The following is a 13,707-nucleotide window of genomic DNA, read 5'->3' as shown; positions in this document are numbered from 1 at the left end:
TGCACTTTTCACAATAATCATCATTCCAATGCAGCCCTACAAAAGGTGCATGCTGTTACATTACAGTCAAAATCAGAAAAGTTAAGGAGTTGTGTATAGGGTGGACAGAGAAAGAAGATGTAGATGTTGCATAACTTTTTATCAGTAATGCATTCAAAGCACAGAGCAATGTGAACTGCTTTGAAGCTAGATATTGAAAAATAACATACATATAGACAGTTTATGATAATACTTTATATGCTGAAAATGCCATGCTCTTCAGGCAATTTCAAGGCAGGGGCGAATGGCCGCATCCTGAAGAAACACTGCGAGTGTGAGCAGCAGTGTCTGGACAGGCTGATGAGAGACATATTAAAGCCCTACGTTCCTGCTTATCATGGAGATGTTGAGAAGGATGGAGAGAGGTACAATCAAATGGAGGACTTGCTGGCAGATTTTGACCTTCCCTGTGTCATGGACTGCAAGATGGGCATTAGGTATGTTTGCTGCGATTGTGAGAATGAGACTAACCTATCAACTAGGGCTGCGACATTTAGTTTTTCTTCAATATATATATACTGGATATTGCTATATTAATATTGCAATATCCACCAGGTGACTTGATGGTAAATGCTATTTACCTAATAATTCTGACTTCATCTGTATGTGTGTGTGTGCTAATTTGTTAAAATCACTTTTTTAGTAACCACCTAAGCAGAATAGAAATTATCCAGAAAACCATAGCAACCATACAGCAATACTACAAACCCCTCCATCACCTTACACCCACACTCAGAACCTAAAATACTTCCGAATATGCTGAGCAATATTCCTTATCATTTTTGCAACCACTCTATGACTGTATATCCTTAAAACCTTAAAGTTTGAGGGAAAAGAAAAACTTTAACTTAACTTGCATTACACTGGAGCTTTGAGTGATAAAATTACGAAAACTGAAAGCACAATAATTAAAACAAAATAGATTTTTTTTAAAGTCAAAGAAACACATTGGCTAAGCTAATTTTAAAGGGCACCTATTTTGCACATTTTTACAAGATGTTAATAATAATAAGATGATCCTAGAGCGTATATGTGAAGTTTCAACTCTAAAATCCGCACAAATAATCCGAAATCAAACAAAAGGTTCACAAGGGTAGCTTAAATAATGTGTCGGTGCTCTTTGGGCGAGGGATTCATCAGAATAGACAACAAAAATCAGTCCAAGGCACCCGAAAAATGTAGAAAGAATATTAAAAAGCCTTTATTCACATGGCTAATCTTTAAAAAACCTACGCGTTTCGGCAGAGAGCTGCCTTCATTAGGGTATGCATTTGTGGTACCCCACAAATAATGTTTTATAAATCTGAAACTGCACCCTTTTAGGCTTTTATCCAATTTGTGCCATTTTATTGACTGTCGCTTTAAATTCAAATTAGATTATGCTCCCGGGCCTCTTTTAAAAAGGGTGGAACTACAAATGCCAATGTGTCAGTATAATGGCAGATAAATGGCACTGGACGACCAAGTTAAGTATTCACATGCAGTTTATTAGACAAATAGATCAGGCAGGCAACACGGCAAACGGGTACATACAGATAATCCAGGTAAAGGTCAATAAACAGGTGAGCAGTAGGTACAGGCGGCAAACTACGTCAACAAAGACACAAAGCAAGGGTTAAAACACGGCTAGCCAAGGCAAGGAAAAACATGTCATAATGTTAAAGTACAGTAAAACAAGACTCAGCACTGAAGTGTGTGTCTGTGCTGTGTTTAAAGTCTATATAATCAGTTCACCATGTGTGTGTGTAATCAATGTAAAAACGGAACAGGTGCGAGTGAGGTGCATGACAGGATATGTTATTCATAACTGTGGCATGTGCGTAGTTCTTCAGTCATCCGCATTAGCTAGATAGCTGGTGACTGTAACACTATGCTAATGAGGGAGAGAGCATCACAAATGGGCGGGGCTTTTCCTCTTTGATGACGTACAGAGGAAGAATGTCAATTAAATGGTTTCTGCAGACTGTTTTTATTAAGTGTGATTATAAAATAATTGATTTGTTTACCATTAGAGACTGGCTATATTCACACACTGTTGCCACACAACTATGTTTAAACCCCTAATAAAAGTGATTTTAGTATAAAGGGGAAACTAACATGAAAACTAAACTTAAAAAAACTAATCAAAATATGAATTAATAATATAATTGTTGTTTATATATAAATAATAAATAAAATACACAGAGAGCTGAATCTATAACTCACTAATTCCCCTCCTTGCAAAAATGAAATCTTCTTCATCGTTTCTTATCTCACACTTGAGCAACATCATGTCCACTGACTTGAAACATCCTGCATGTTATTTTAAAATGAATAGTTCCATTGACCTATTATTTGCACAGATGTTATAGATTCTAAGCAGCAGGGAAGATGAACAAGTGCTTCACTCCTCAGAGACCGAGCAGAAGAACAGCTCTGTTATCTATTATGCTAAAGGAAACTTGTAGCAAAGAAGACATTAATACACATCCACCATCCCTCAGCACAGTTTTCCCCTACGCTCATGGCTCGGCTTTCTCATCTCTGTTGTTCCTGGGACGCTCTGTTTGCTGTTGCAAGCCTGACCGAATCACGGCAGCAGCCATGGACAAATATAGAGATAACCAGATGGTCAGGATATTAACAGAACCTCTGCTTGGCCTGTCCAAACAAAACAATGCAACGCTTTCAGATTCGCACACACTTCTTCTCCGTTTCTTCCTCTGTTTCCAAGTGAAGTGAAGTTGATGAATAAATGGACGATAAATATTTAGTTGCCATGACTACAGCTAACACACTGTAAGGGATTAGTTGACTTTACTTAAAAAAAGTGAGTAAACTCACTGCCTCAAAATTAAGTGAAAGAGTAATTCTTAAAATAAAGCCAAGTTACAATGGGTTTACTCACTTTTTTAAAGTAAAGGCAACATGATATTAAAGCAATGAGTTTACTCGTTTTTCACATATCCCGTATTAATAATTTTAACAATATAATGATTGCTTGCTAATCTTTGTAATGTATTGATGTAACCAGACTTGGGTGTAAGGCGTTCCATAGTAACACATTACTGTATTCTAATAACATTTGTGAGGAACGCAGTTTCTAACGAATTACACTTTAAATGTGTGTAATTTCATTACAGCTACTAAAGTCAATATAATTGTGTTACTTACGTTACAAATAGTTTTTAGAAGAAAATAAATACTTCTTTTAAATCACGTTTTCCACTGCAACGACATTTAAAACCATGCGCTTTTAAATTGCTGGAGAACGTGGGCTGAAATGGTTGCTGTCGAGAGTGGTTGCTTCTTTAAGTGGAAATACAAAACACACTTATAGCACTTAAATATTGCTATAAAATGCAGTCTGTGTCGAGTCTCTAAAGAACTTTCGACTGCTTTTGTTCAAGCACTTGAACAGAAAGCATTCTACGACAATACTCGTTGGCCAGGAGAACACCGGTGCCCAAAAACACGTCAACCCAACTCAACCTAAACAGGCTAAAATGAATGAATGTGAAGAAATGCATAGCTGCTTATAGGGCCAATTACATATCATGTCTTTTTGTGTGCGCAAGTTATTTCCAATGGAGGCGCGCATATTGTGTGCGCTCACATTTTCCAGGCTCACGCAGTTGAAAACCCCAAGTCACTTGACAAGCACTGACCGATCTGCTTCATTCTTTGTATGGAATATGCACATTTTGGTAGACTAATTACTTCATGCTATGCTTCTTCATGCTATGGTTGTCAATGGTTACAGGTATCCAGTTTTCTTAAAAAAGATTAACAGGTTTGGTTCAAGTGAATGATGTAAAAATGTAAGGTTTTTTTCTTTAAGTATTTTGAATATGTCAAGCTGCAGTGATCAAGCCATTGTAATGTTTTTCAGCAAATATAAAATTACTGAAAGAGCTGCAGTTTCTTTTTTTATTTTTTATGCTTTAAAAGTAATTTCAAAGTAAATAATTTAGTAATCTGATTACTTTTTACATGAAGTGATTAGTAATGTAATCAAATAAAATTTTCCAGTAGTAATCAGTAAATTGTAATCTATTACTTTTTTTAAAGTAACTTACCCAACACTGGCTATAACAAAACATCATGAAGCCTAAAACAACCGTAAAGTTATTATTTAAACAGTTTAAATATTACAAAAGTTATCACACTAGACGTTATTTTTACTAAATAACATTTCTATGGAAATTTCTATTCTTTTTTCCATCTTTGCCATGAAAATAAAACATCAAAATAATGAAAAAACATTCTTAAATGTGTGCAAAATGTATGCTTTAAACCAGGGAGTAAACTGAAAATAAATATACAATTAATATAGTTTCCAAGCCTTCTATCTAATAAGATGCTGTAAGATCTCGTATTAGGAATTTCAACATTTGATGATTCAACGCATGCATTAAATTCAGGAAATCTGAGCCAATGAGTAATGTTATTTTCTCTTCTTTTGCAGGACATATCTGGAAGAGGAGCTGACGAAAGCAAGGAAGAAGCCTAGTTTGAGAGCTGACATGTACCAAAAGATGATCGAGGTGGATCCGGACGCTCCCACAGAAAAGGAGAATGAGCAGAAAGCGGTCACTAAGCCGAGGTACATGCAGTGGAGAGAAACCATCAGCTCCACCGCCACGCTCGGCTTCCGCATCGAGGGCATCAAGGTAAAAACCTTTGACGGAATTTTGGTGTTTTGATACTTCCTCTAGAAACCTGAGTAAAGACATGAGGTAAATTTGCAAAAAATACTAAACGTATCAGTGAGTATGTTTACATGGACACCAGTAATCCGATTTTAATACAATTAAGACAATACTCTGATTGAGGCCCCGTTTACACTAGTGCGTTTTAGTTTGAAAACGCATAAGTTTTGCTACGGTTACGCCATCCGTCCACACTACGCCGGAGTTCTCGGGCGCCGAAAACGGAGCTTTTTGAAAACGCTGGAGAGGCCGTTTTCATTCTAAAACGCTGCTGCTCCGTCTCAGTGTGGATGGGGAAAGACGGAGACATCTGAAAACGGAGGCGGGGCTGCAAACGTTCGCCTCTCTGATTGGGGCTTTTCCTCAATATTAAGTAGCCCACACACAGTTCAGTCTCGCATCCTCTTCTTGTAAGTTAAGACTTCGCAAGTTTGATCAAGGCTGCAGTCTCCCCCTTCTCAGTTTGATATGGAAAACATACCGAGGACACGGGTAAATCTTCAAAGGGAACAGTGTACTTTATAACTTCATTCACATCACCTTGGCTACGTTGTTTCACTTTCTCAACAATAAAATGTAAACATGATTTAAGGAACTGCCTATTTTCTTTTTAATATTAGCAACTTAACAGACAGCAGAAATGTTGAGGCGCCGTGCTGCATTTATGAGCGTCATCTTCACTGTGTGGATATTTATAACAAAACGGAGCCGATAACAACTGCCTCCTTTCAATTTCAGTAAAAATACGAAACGCACCCTCTCTTTTGCTGAATATCAGTTTTAATAATCGATAATTATAAAAGTATAACATACAATAAGTTTATACATTGCAGGAAATAAAGGCAAGCGATCGGTCAATGTACCTGGATTAATCATTAACTTATCTTTGCGCTTAACCAAAACATGTTACCCGTGAACAAGTAACTTAATAGATTCTAATGACCAAAGTCAGGGAATTGGCCTATGTCGTTAGATAAAGACAACAACATGAATGAAATATCACGTTTAGCAAATATAGTGAGATTAGATCCAGCGGGAGATGCTTGATGAGCATTCCGACAAGCAGAGCTCTCATCTGGGTAGAAATGCTGGAGCGCTTGCCCGAGTGTGTGTGTGTGGTCACGTGATGTGCGTTTTCAGCGTTTTGGTGTGGACGGAGAGCTGTTCAGAAACACTGGGTAAAACGCGAGTGTGGATGCGGATCGTTTTCATTCTACAACGCCGTTTTAAAACTAAAACGCACTAGTGTAAACGGGGCCTGAGTCTACCATGTAAACAGCGATTTTTGATTAATTTATTCAGATTAAGGTCACTAAGGAAAATCGAATTAAGACATGTGGAGTATGCTGGTTTTAATAGTATTATTAAAAGTGCAGCACAGACACAGAAACACAGAAACTAATCAAACTATTACCGTCATGTAGGACTTGTTGCTGCATTTTGCGACAGAATAGTCTATACACACATGACTGTTTGACCCAACATTATAAAGCTGCACCTACCGAAAACCACAGGCACACTCATCGCGAAATGCGGTGTCAAATTCCATTAAAACAACATTCTTCCAGCAGTCCTTACTTCATATGCACATCCAACACCTCAGTTCGTCATGCGGGGCATGAATAAAGTGTTCCTGAATAAAAGTAGCTGCAGTCCGGCAGTTTCAAAGTCGAAAAAAAAATTATGAAACACCCAAATTATATTAAACTCTTTAGGAAATGTGGATAGAGTGGTAAAACAAAGATGTTAATCAAACTATGCGTTATAACGTGTAAAACTGGATCATGGATCATTCAAAAAGCAACTCATGTAAATGCCTTTATTATATTATTGTCTTACTCAGATTAAGGCAAAGAATTCGATTACTAATGTCCATGTAAACATTGTGAATGTCACATTCAGCTGAATGTTTTTTTTAAAGATATGAATTCCTAAAACAAATTAAGCTTAATCGACAGCACTTGTGGCTAAATATTAAATAACAATTGAATACCCCCCTTCAAAATAATTATAATAATATCATACTCAGCATAAACAGATGAGTTTTTTAGAGTTATTTCAGAAAAAAAAGAGCTGAGTGATATGACATGATGCATAAATATGCATTAAAGCACATATTAAGCAGTTTACATGTGTCTGATTTTTTAATGTGGAGAATTTCACAACATACACATTAAACTAACAAAAGGTTAATATAAACAGAACTAATGCCTCTGGGGTGGCACTGAATAAATGTATAATCTCTAAATCCTGCATTTAGCATTCTGGCATGCTGATGGCACATACCTGATTGCTTTACAGAAAGTTAATTTACTCTTCCTGCCTCTCAGTGGCGCAAAGGGTAGCAATGTCGCCTCACAGCAAGAAGATTGCTGGTTCGAGCCTCGGCTGAGCCATTTGGCATTTCTGTGTGGAGTTTGCATGTTCTCCCCGTGTTCGCATGGGTTTCCTCCGGGTGCTCCGGTTTCCCACACAGTCCAAAGACATGCAGTATAAGTGAATTGGATAAGCTAAACTGTATGTATGTGAATGAAATTGTATGGGTGTTTCCCAGTGATGGGTCGCAGTCGGAAGGGCATCCGCTGCTTAAAACATATGCTGAAAAAGTTGGTGGTTCATTCCACTGTGGTGACCCCTGATTAATGAAGGGACTAAGCCAAAAAGGAAATGAATGAATGAATGAATAATGACAAAATAATTCAATTGTTGTAATCTCACTGGGAAATATTGAGGCCAATCAAACACTGCCTGGGGTGTGCATATTAATAATCCAGTGTGCAGCATAAAATTATGCCTGTTGTTTCAGTTGGCCTGTTTTTCACCACATATTTACACTCAGAAAACTTGCATGGGAATGAGGAAACTAGGGTGTTTGGTGTTACATTCATTACTATACACTGATTGAACACTTATTATTCAGCTATGTCTAGGTAGATCCAGATTTTCATCTATATCTATGGCCCCTTTAATAATAATAATAGTGTCCAAGATACACTATTTAGATGCATTGGGACGCATCGTCAGTGATGTATGCTGGGGTCACTGGGTGTTCCGGGCCTTTCAACATCAGACATTTGAATGAAAGTCATTTTATAAAAGCACTTCACATTAAAATCTGGCTCCATTCACACCATAACCTTAAATACCACACCATAATCTAAATCTCTTAATCATTTATATTTGAAGCTATCTAAATGAAGGTTATGTGACAACAATGCCGTCAAGTGAGCTTCACTGGAATGATAAGTCAATAAAGGCGCTGTTTTCTGTGGAATCGCGGCGACACTGAAACCCACATTTTTTTAATTAGATCCTGGATTTCAGACCGAGGTGAAGGGGCAGGATTGGCCTTTTTCAAGAGCTTGGTTGTGACTGAATGGTTCTGTCACACACACACAGCCTGTTTGTGGCACGTCTTTTGAGCTTGACATCAGTCACTGACAGGCCGCAGCTCTCACAACATGATTTCAGTTCTGTAATTCAGGCCTACCGCACACCACCCTATAACACTCATGGAAAATGTCAAAAAGGCTTAATACAAACTCGAAAACCACAGCTAATTAAGTCAAACCAGGCAGCCACGATTCCATTAAGACAAGGAAGAGGAGATCAGAAGGCTTATGTTTGGTCTTTATCAGGATTTTCCTTTGCTAAATCTTTGTTAATGAGAGCTCTGTAGATGTCCTGCATGTATAATAGTAATGAGAAGTTGCCCTTTTCACTTTCCATTTGCACAAAGAGCAGATTCTCCCCCTCGTTTACTCTATTTGTCAATGGGGATGCCCTAAATAATGTCTCTTGTTATGTCTGTGGCTAAGCTTCCTGTTGTTTGTTTATACCAGTTATGACTCTTCTTAACTAAGTAGCACAAATCATACTCTAAAAATATCATGTTTACTTGAAGATGTTGACTAAGACATGCAGTACTGTTATACTGTTCCACAAATCTTTAATAGGGCTATATGTCACATGGCAAAAAGTGTTCATATTTTAGCAAAAACTTTAGAATTTGCTATTGCAGCAGGTAAGAGTTTTCATCATTAATTTGTGTTGTTTAAATTGTATGTTTACTTTTTGTATAAAACCTACCCTGTTCAGAAAGTAATGCACAACGAGATTTGTTCTGATCAAATCATTTGAATCAGTGAATCATTAAGTGAAGTGAATTCTGACAGGGTTATTTGAATCAGTGAATTGTTAAGTGGAGACTCGCTTTGACTGAATCAATTAAATCATTAAGCGATTATTTGGTCTGACATGATCAATTGAATCAGTAAATTAATAAGTGAAGACTCGCTCTCACTGAATCATTTGAATCATTAAGTGACTATTCCCTCTGACATGATCACTTGAATCAGTGAATTGTTAAGTGGAGGTTCGCTCTGACTAAATCATCTAAATCAGTGAATCATTTAATGAATATTCGCACTTACATGTTCAGTTGAATCCCTGAATTGTTAAATGAAGACTCGCTCTGAGTGAATCATTTGAATCATTATGTGAATATTCCCTCTTACATGATCAACTGAATGAATTAATTGTATGCTAGACACATGTTCAAATTATACTAACATGCCAAAACATGTTAATGCAAGCAACATGCTAGAAACATGTTCAGATGATACTAATATGCCAAAACATTTTAAAGCTAACAACGTGCTAGAAACATGTTCATGATACTAATATGCCAAAACATTCTTATGCTAGAAACATGTTCAAACAATACTAACATTCAAAACATGTTAATGCAAGCCACATGCTAGAAACATGTTCAAATGATACCAACATCCCAAAACATGTTAATGCTAGCAACATGTTCAAATGATACTAACATGTCAAAACATGTTAATTCTAGCAACATGCTAGAAACATGTTCAGATGATACTAACATCTAAAACATGTTAATGCAAGCAACATGCTAGAAACATGTTCAATTGATACCATCATTCCAAAACATGTCAAATGCTAGCAACATGTTCAAATGATACCAAAGTTTCAAAACATGGATAACATGGATTTCAAAACATGTTAAATGCTAGCAACATGCTAGAAACATGTTCAAATGATACCATTATTCCAAAACATGTTAAATGCTAGCAACATGCTAGAAACATGTTCAAATGATACCATCATTCCAAAACATGTTAAATGCTAGAAACATGTTCAAATGATACCAACATCCCAAAACATGTTAATGCTAGCAACATGTTCGAATGATACTAACATGCCAAAACATGTTAATGTTAGCAACAATGCTAGAAACATGTTCAGATGATACTAACATCCAAAACATGTTAAATGCTAGCAACATGCTAGAAACATGTTCAAACAATACCAACATTCCAATACATGTTAATGCTAGCAACATGTTCAAATGATACTAACATGTCAAAACATGTTAATGCTAGAAACATGTTCAAATGATACCAACATTCCAAAACATGTTAAATGCTAGCAACATGCTAGAAACATGTTCGAATGATACCATCATTTTAAAACATGTTAATGCTAGTAACATGCCAGAAACATGTTCAGATGATACGAACATTCAATACATGTTAAATGTAAGCAACATGCTAGAAACATGTTCAAATAATACCAAAATTCCAAAATATGTTCAATGCTAGAAACATGTTCAAATGATAGCGACATCCCTAAACATGTTAATGTTAGCAAGATGTTCAAATGATACTAACATGTCAAAACATGTTAATGCTAACAACATGCTAGAACAGGGATGGGCAAACTCAGTCCTGGAGGGCCGTTGTCCTGCACAGTTTAGCTCCAACACTTATTAAACACACCTGAACATGCTAATCAGTGTTTTCAGGATCACTAGAAATCTATACGCAGGTGTGTTTGATTAGAGTTGGAGCTAAACTGTGCAGGACACCGGCCCTGAACCGGACCGAGTTTGCCCACCCCTGTGCTAGAAGCATGTTCAGATGATACTAACATCCAAAACATGTTAAATGCTAGCAGCATGCTAGAAACATGTTCAAATAATACTAACATGCTAAAACATTTTAATGCCAGCAACATACTTAAACATGATAAATCATAAACATGATTTTGTGCTAACAGGTTTGTCTAATGCGGTATAAAGCATATATTAACATGTACTATGATGTAGAACTGTTTTTTAAACTTGTTTGTATTTTTTGATATGTACACTGAGTTTATCTTTCCCTTTTACAGAAAGAGGACGGAACGGTAAACAGGGACTTTAAAAAGACCAAGACCCGAGAACAAGTGACCGAAGCCTTCCAAGACTTCGTCAAAGGAAACAAGAACATCCTGGTAAGAGTGTGTGTGTGTGTGTGTGTGTGTGTGTGTGTGTGTTCACGTGTTTTAGTGCTTCAGGGCCTTCTGCCTGTCTGAAAGTCTCTGAAAGCGGACAGGTGGAGCTAAACTCTCATTTAGCCTTAAGGTTGTAGATTGTTTGAGCCCAACAAACGTTGGCCTGCTGTTCATGTTGCACACAAACTTGATTAAATTACAGATAAATACACACATGCAAATGTGCAAATATTTCCATAATAACACATGACTGCCATGTGTGTTTTTGTGGCATTTAAGTACTGTAAATGCAATCTAAGCAGGTTTAAATATTAACAAGGTGTTGGCACCTTGACAAAGACATTTAATTGCAGGATTCCCACGTAACTGGGGTGTTTCCTTACAAAGCTCGGCCTTATAGACAAACATTTCCAGAGAAACTGTCCTTGGCTTTTGGTGGAGCCTTTATTTAACCCTATGTTTGTCTACAGTGTGTCATGAAAGCTAATGTGCATCCTGATTCATGCTCTGTGATTCATCTGATAAACGTGCTTTAGATATTAAAGATGAATGTGCTTTTATTTACACACACAATGCATAGTTAACTGCTCATATATTGCTGAAATAACTTCTTTGGCATACATTAGAATAGAGCATGGAACTGTGGTTTGATTTTAATGTGTACACACCAAGGTTTTTTCACTAGTTTTAGTTATTTTTTTGTTTTGTTTTCAAATCAAGATAGTTTTAATTAGTTTTTAGAGGTATATTTACTTGTTTTATTAGTTTTTATATATTGAAATTGCCTGGTTTTAGTTTATTATTAGTTTTTTCAGTGTTAGTTTTAGTTTGTTGTTTTTTTTTTGTAAATTAGGATTTTTTTTAGGTGTAAGATTCAAAATCATCAGAATAAATATTGTACAAAAAAACTTAACCAAAGATAGGCTACATTTTTTGACACAAGAGCATTGCCATCCACAATTATCATCTACCCATCCTCAAATTCAAATACAACAGCATGAAAGATAGCAGCCTTAAGTAAAATATGTGTGCAAGGCTTCTTTTTAGGCCTCCCATGTTAGGACAGTCAGTTAAAACATCACCGTAATTTAAAAAGTTTCTTACAGTTACAGTTTGCAACCCAACTGAAGCATGATTCACTTCCATTCCATCGAAATTCCATTACAATTTTCTGCTATGAAATAAACTTACGTTTCGCCAGATCCTCTCATTTAAGCTAAGTTGGCAACACTGTTGTCACAGCAACAGTAAGAATGCCTAAGGGGGGACTGGCTCAATCTGGCCAATGGCATTAGGATTACAGACTCAGGTGCCGTAACAAAGACGAAAACTAAGGACGTTTTTTTGCTGTAATTTTAGTTATTTCAGTCAGTTTTGTTTATAGACAAAACCGTTTCAGTTAGTTCTAGTTTTAAAAAACAAAGTCTTATTTTTATTTCAGTTAACGGAAATGTTTTTTCAATCATAGTTTTTGTTTTTTTGTTTGTTTTCATTAACTATAATAACCTTGGTACACACATACACACTCTCATAAAGCTATAGACATAATTATTTTTTTACTTTAAAGAGTAAATGGATTCAAAATACGTCTATGTGATTTATGCACCATTTTCCTGATTGAGATTGATAAAAAATGTCTGCAAAAAATGGAAATTTACTGGTATTGCTATACACATTGCTTGTGTGGAATGTGAGAAATACAAGAGACAAACTATCTGGTTTGGTGGTATAGTTTGGCCTAAGGGTGGGTTAATAATAAATGTAATTACATGCAGAGATTTTTTTTTAAATATAAGGACAATGGAAAAACACATTTGTACACAAGTTCACTGTACCAAATGATTAATATAAATTTAAGTACACAGTAATTAAGACCATTTTATATAAATATGAACCATGTACTTGTTAAAAGTATTGTTGCTTTTATTGGTTTATTATAATTATTGTTGTTTTGTTTTACACTTTGTCTCTTTTCCCATAGCATTCCTATCTGAACCGGCTGAAAGAGATCAGGGACACTTTGGAAATGTCACCATTTTTCAAAACGCATGAGGTAAACAGTCACTCTTTTGTTCATCATCCTAAAACACATTGGCTACACTTATAACCACGAAGCAACTAAAAAAAATGACCTTTTCCTCATTCATGTGACAACATGAGCATGTGAAATGTCCTTAATACACAAAAGCATGTATGGAAAAAGCAGCTCTGTGTAATTATCTGATTACACCACATGCTGGAAACAAGAATAGCAGCTTGGTTGTATGCAAATCATCACGCAACCTCTAATAGACTTTAAAAACAAATACGCTAAATACACTTCATGCATCGCCAGTGACAGAACTTTGTTTTAATACAAGGTGGTAGAACAGGCAATGTAAACACCCAGCCTTGTTTATTCATATTGATGGATAACAAAAACAAACTGTATGGTGGAAAAACAGGGCACTGCTATGTGCAAGTATCTGTTTAATAAGTCAACTCGTGTTTGCTTCACAAAAATAATGGAAACAGGATATTCGTGTCTACTTTGTCATGTTTACGCGTGTATTTGTGATAAAGGATTTAATTCTCATAATGTATTTCTGTGGTCTGTGTATAATGCATAAGAACAAAAAAAATCAATGCTTTAGACCAGGGGTGTGCAAAGTTGGCCCTGGAGGTCAGGGGCCTCATG

The 13,707-nt window shown here is 36.2% G+C and overlaps 1 protein-coding gene and 1 long non-coding RNA gene across 8 annotated transcripts in view; one reads left to right on the top strand and one right to left on the bottom strand.

Annotated features, from left to right (window-relative positions):
* The window catches only part of LOC141379398 (uncharacterized), a 73,858-nt gene that overhangs the window by 42,855 nt on the left and 17,296 nt on the right, over positions 1–13,707 (bottom strand). The window lies entirely within an intron of this gene.
* itpkb (inositol-trisphosphate 3-kinase B) overlaps positions 1–13,707 on the top strand; it is a 63,952-nt gene that overhangs the window by 45,448 nt on the left and 4,797 nt on the right. For 3 of the 6 annotated variants that reach the window (XM_686383.10, XM_005160841.6, XM_073933555.1), the window contains 4 exons: positions 263–476; positions 4,487–4,691; positions 10,929–11,030; positions 13,012–13,083. In XM_686383.10, the coding sequence (XP_691475.2) occupies positions 263–476; positions 4,487–4,691; positions 10,929–11,030; positions 13,012–13,083 (593 nt within the window). Of the gene's footprint in view, positions 1–262; positions 477–4,486; positions 4,854–5,993; positions 9,454–10,928; positions 11,031–13,011; positions 13,693–13,707 lie in introns of those variants that run through there. The other 3 variants (XR_012395986.1, XR_012395987.1, XR_012395985.1) reach the window with 2 other exon arrangements.

Source organism: Danio rerio, chromosome 20, assembly GCF_049306965.1.
Source record: "Danio rerio strain Tuebingen ecotype United States chromosome 20, GRCz12tu, whole genome shotgun sequence".
In the NCBI taxonomy this organism is placed as follows: Eukaryota; Metazoa; Chordata; class Actinopteri; order Cypriniformes; family Danionidae; genus Danio; species Danio rerio.
This window is presented reverse-complemented; position numbering and strand designations above follow the sequence as displayed.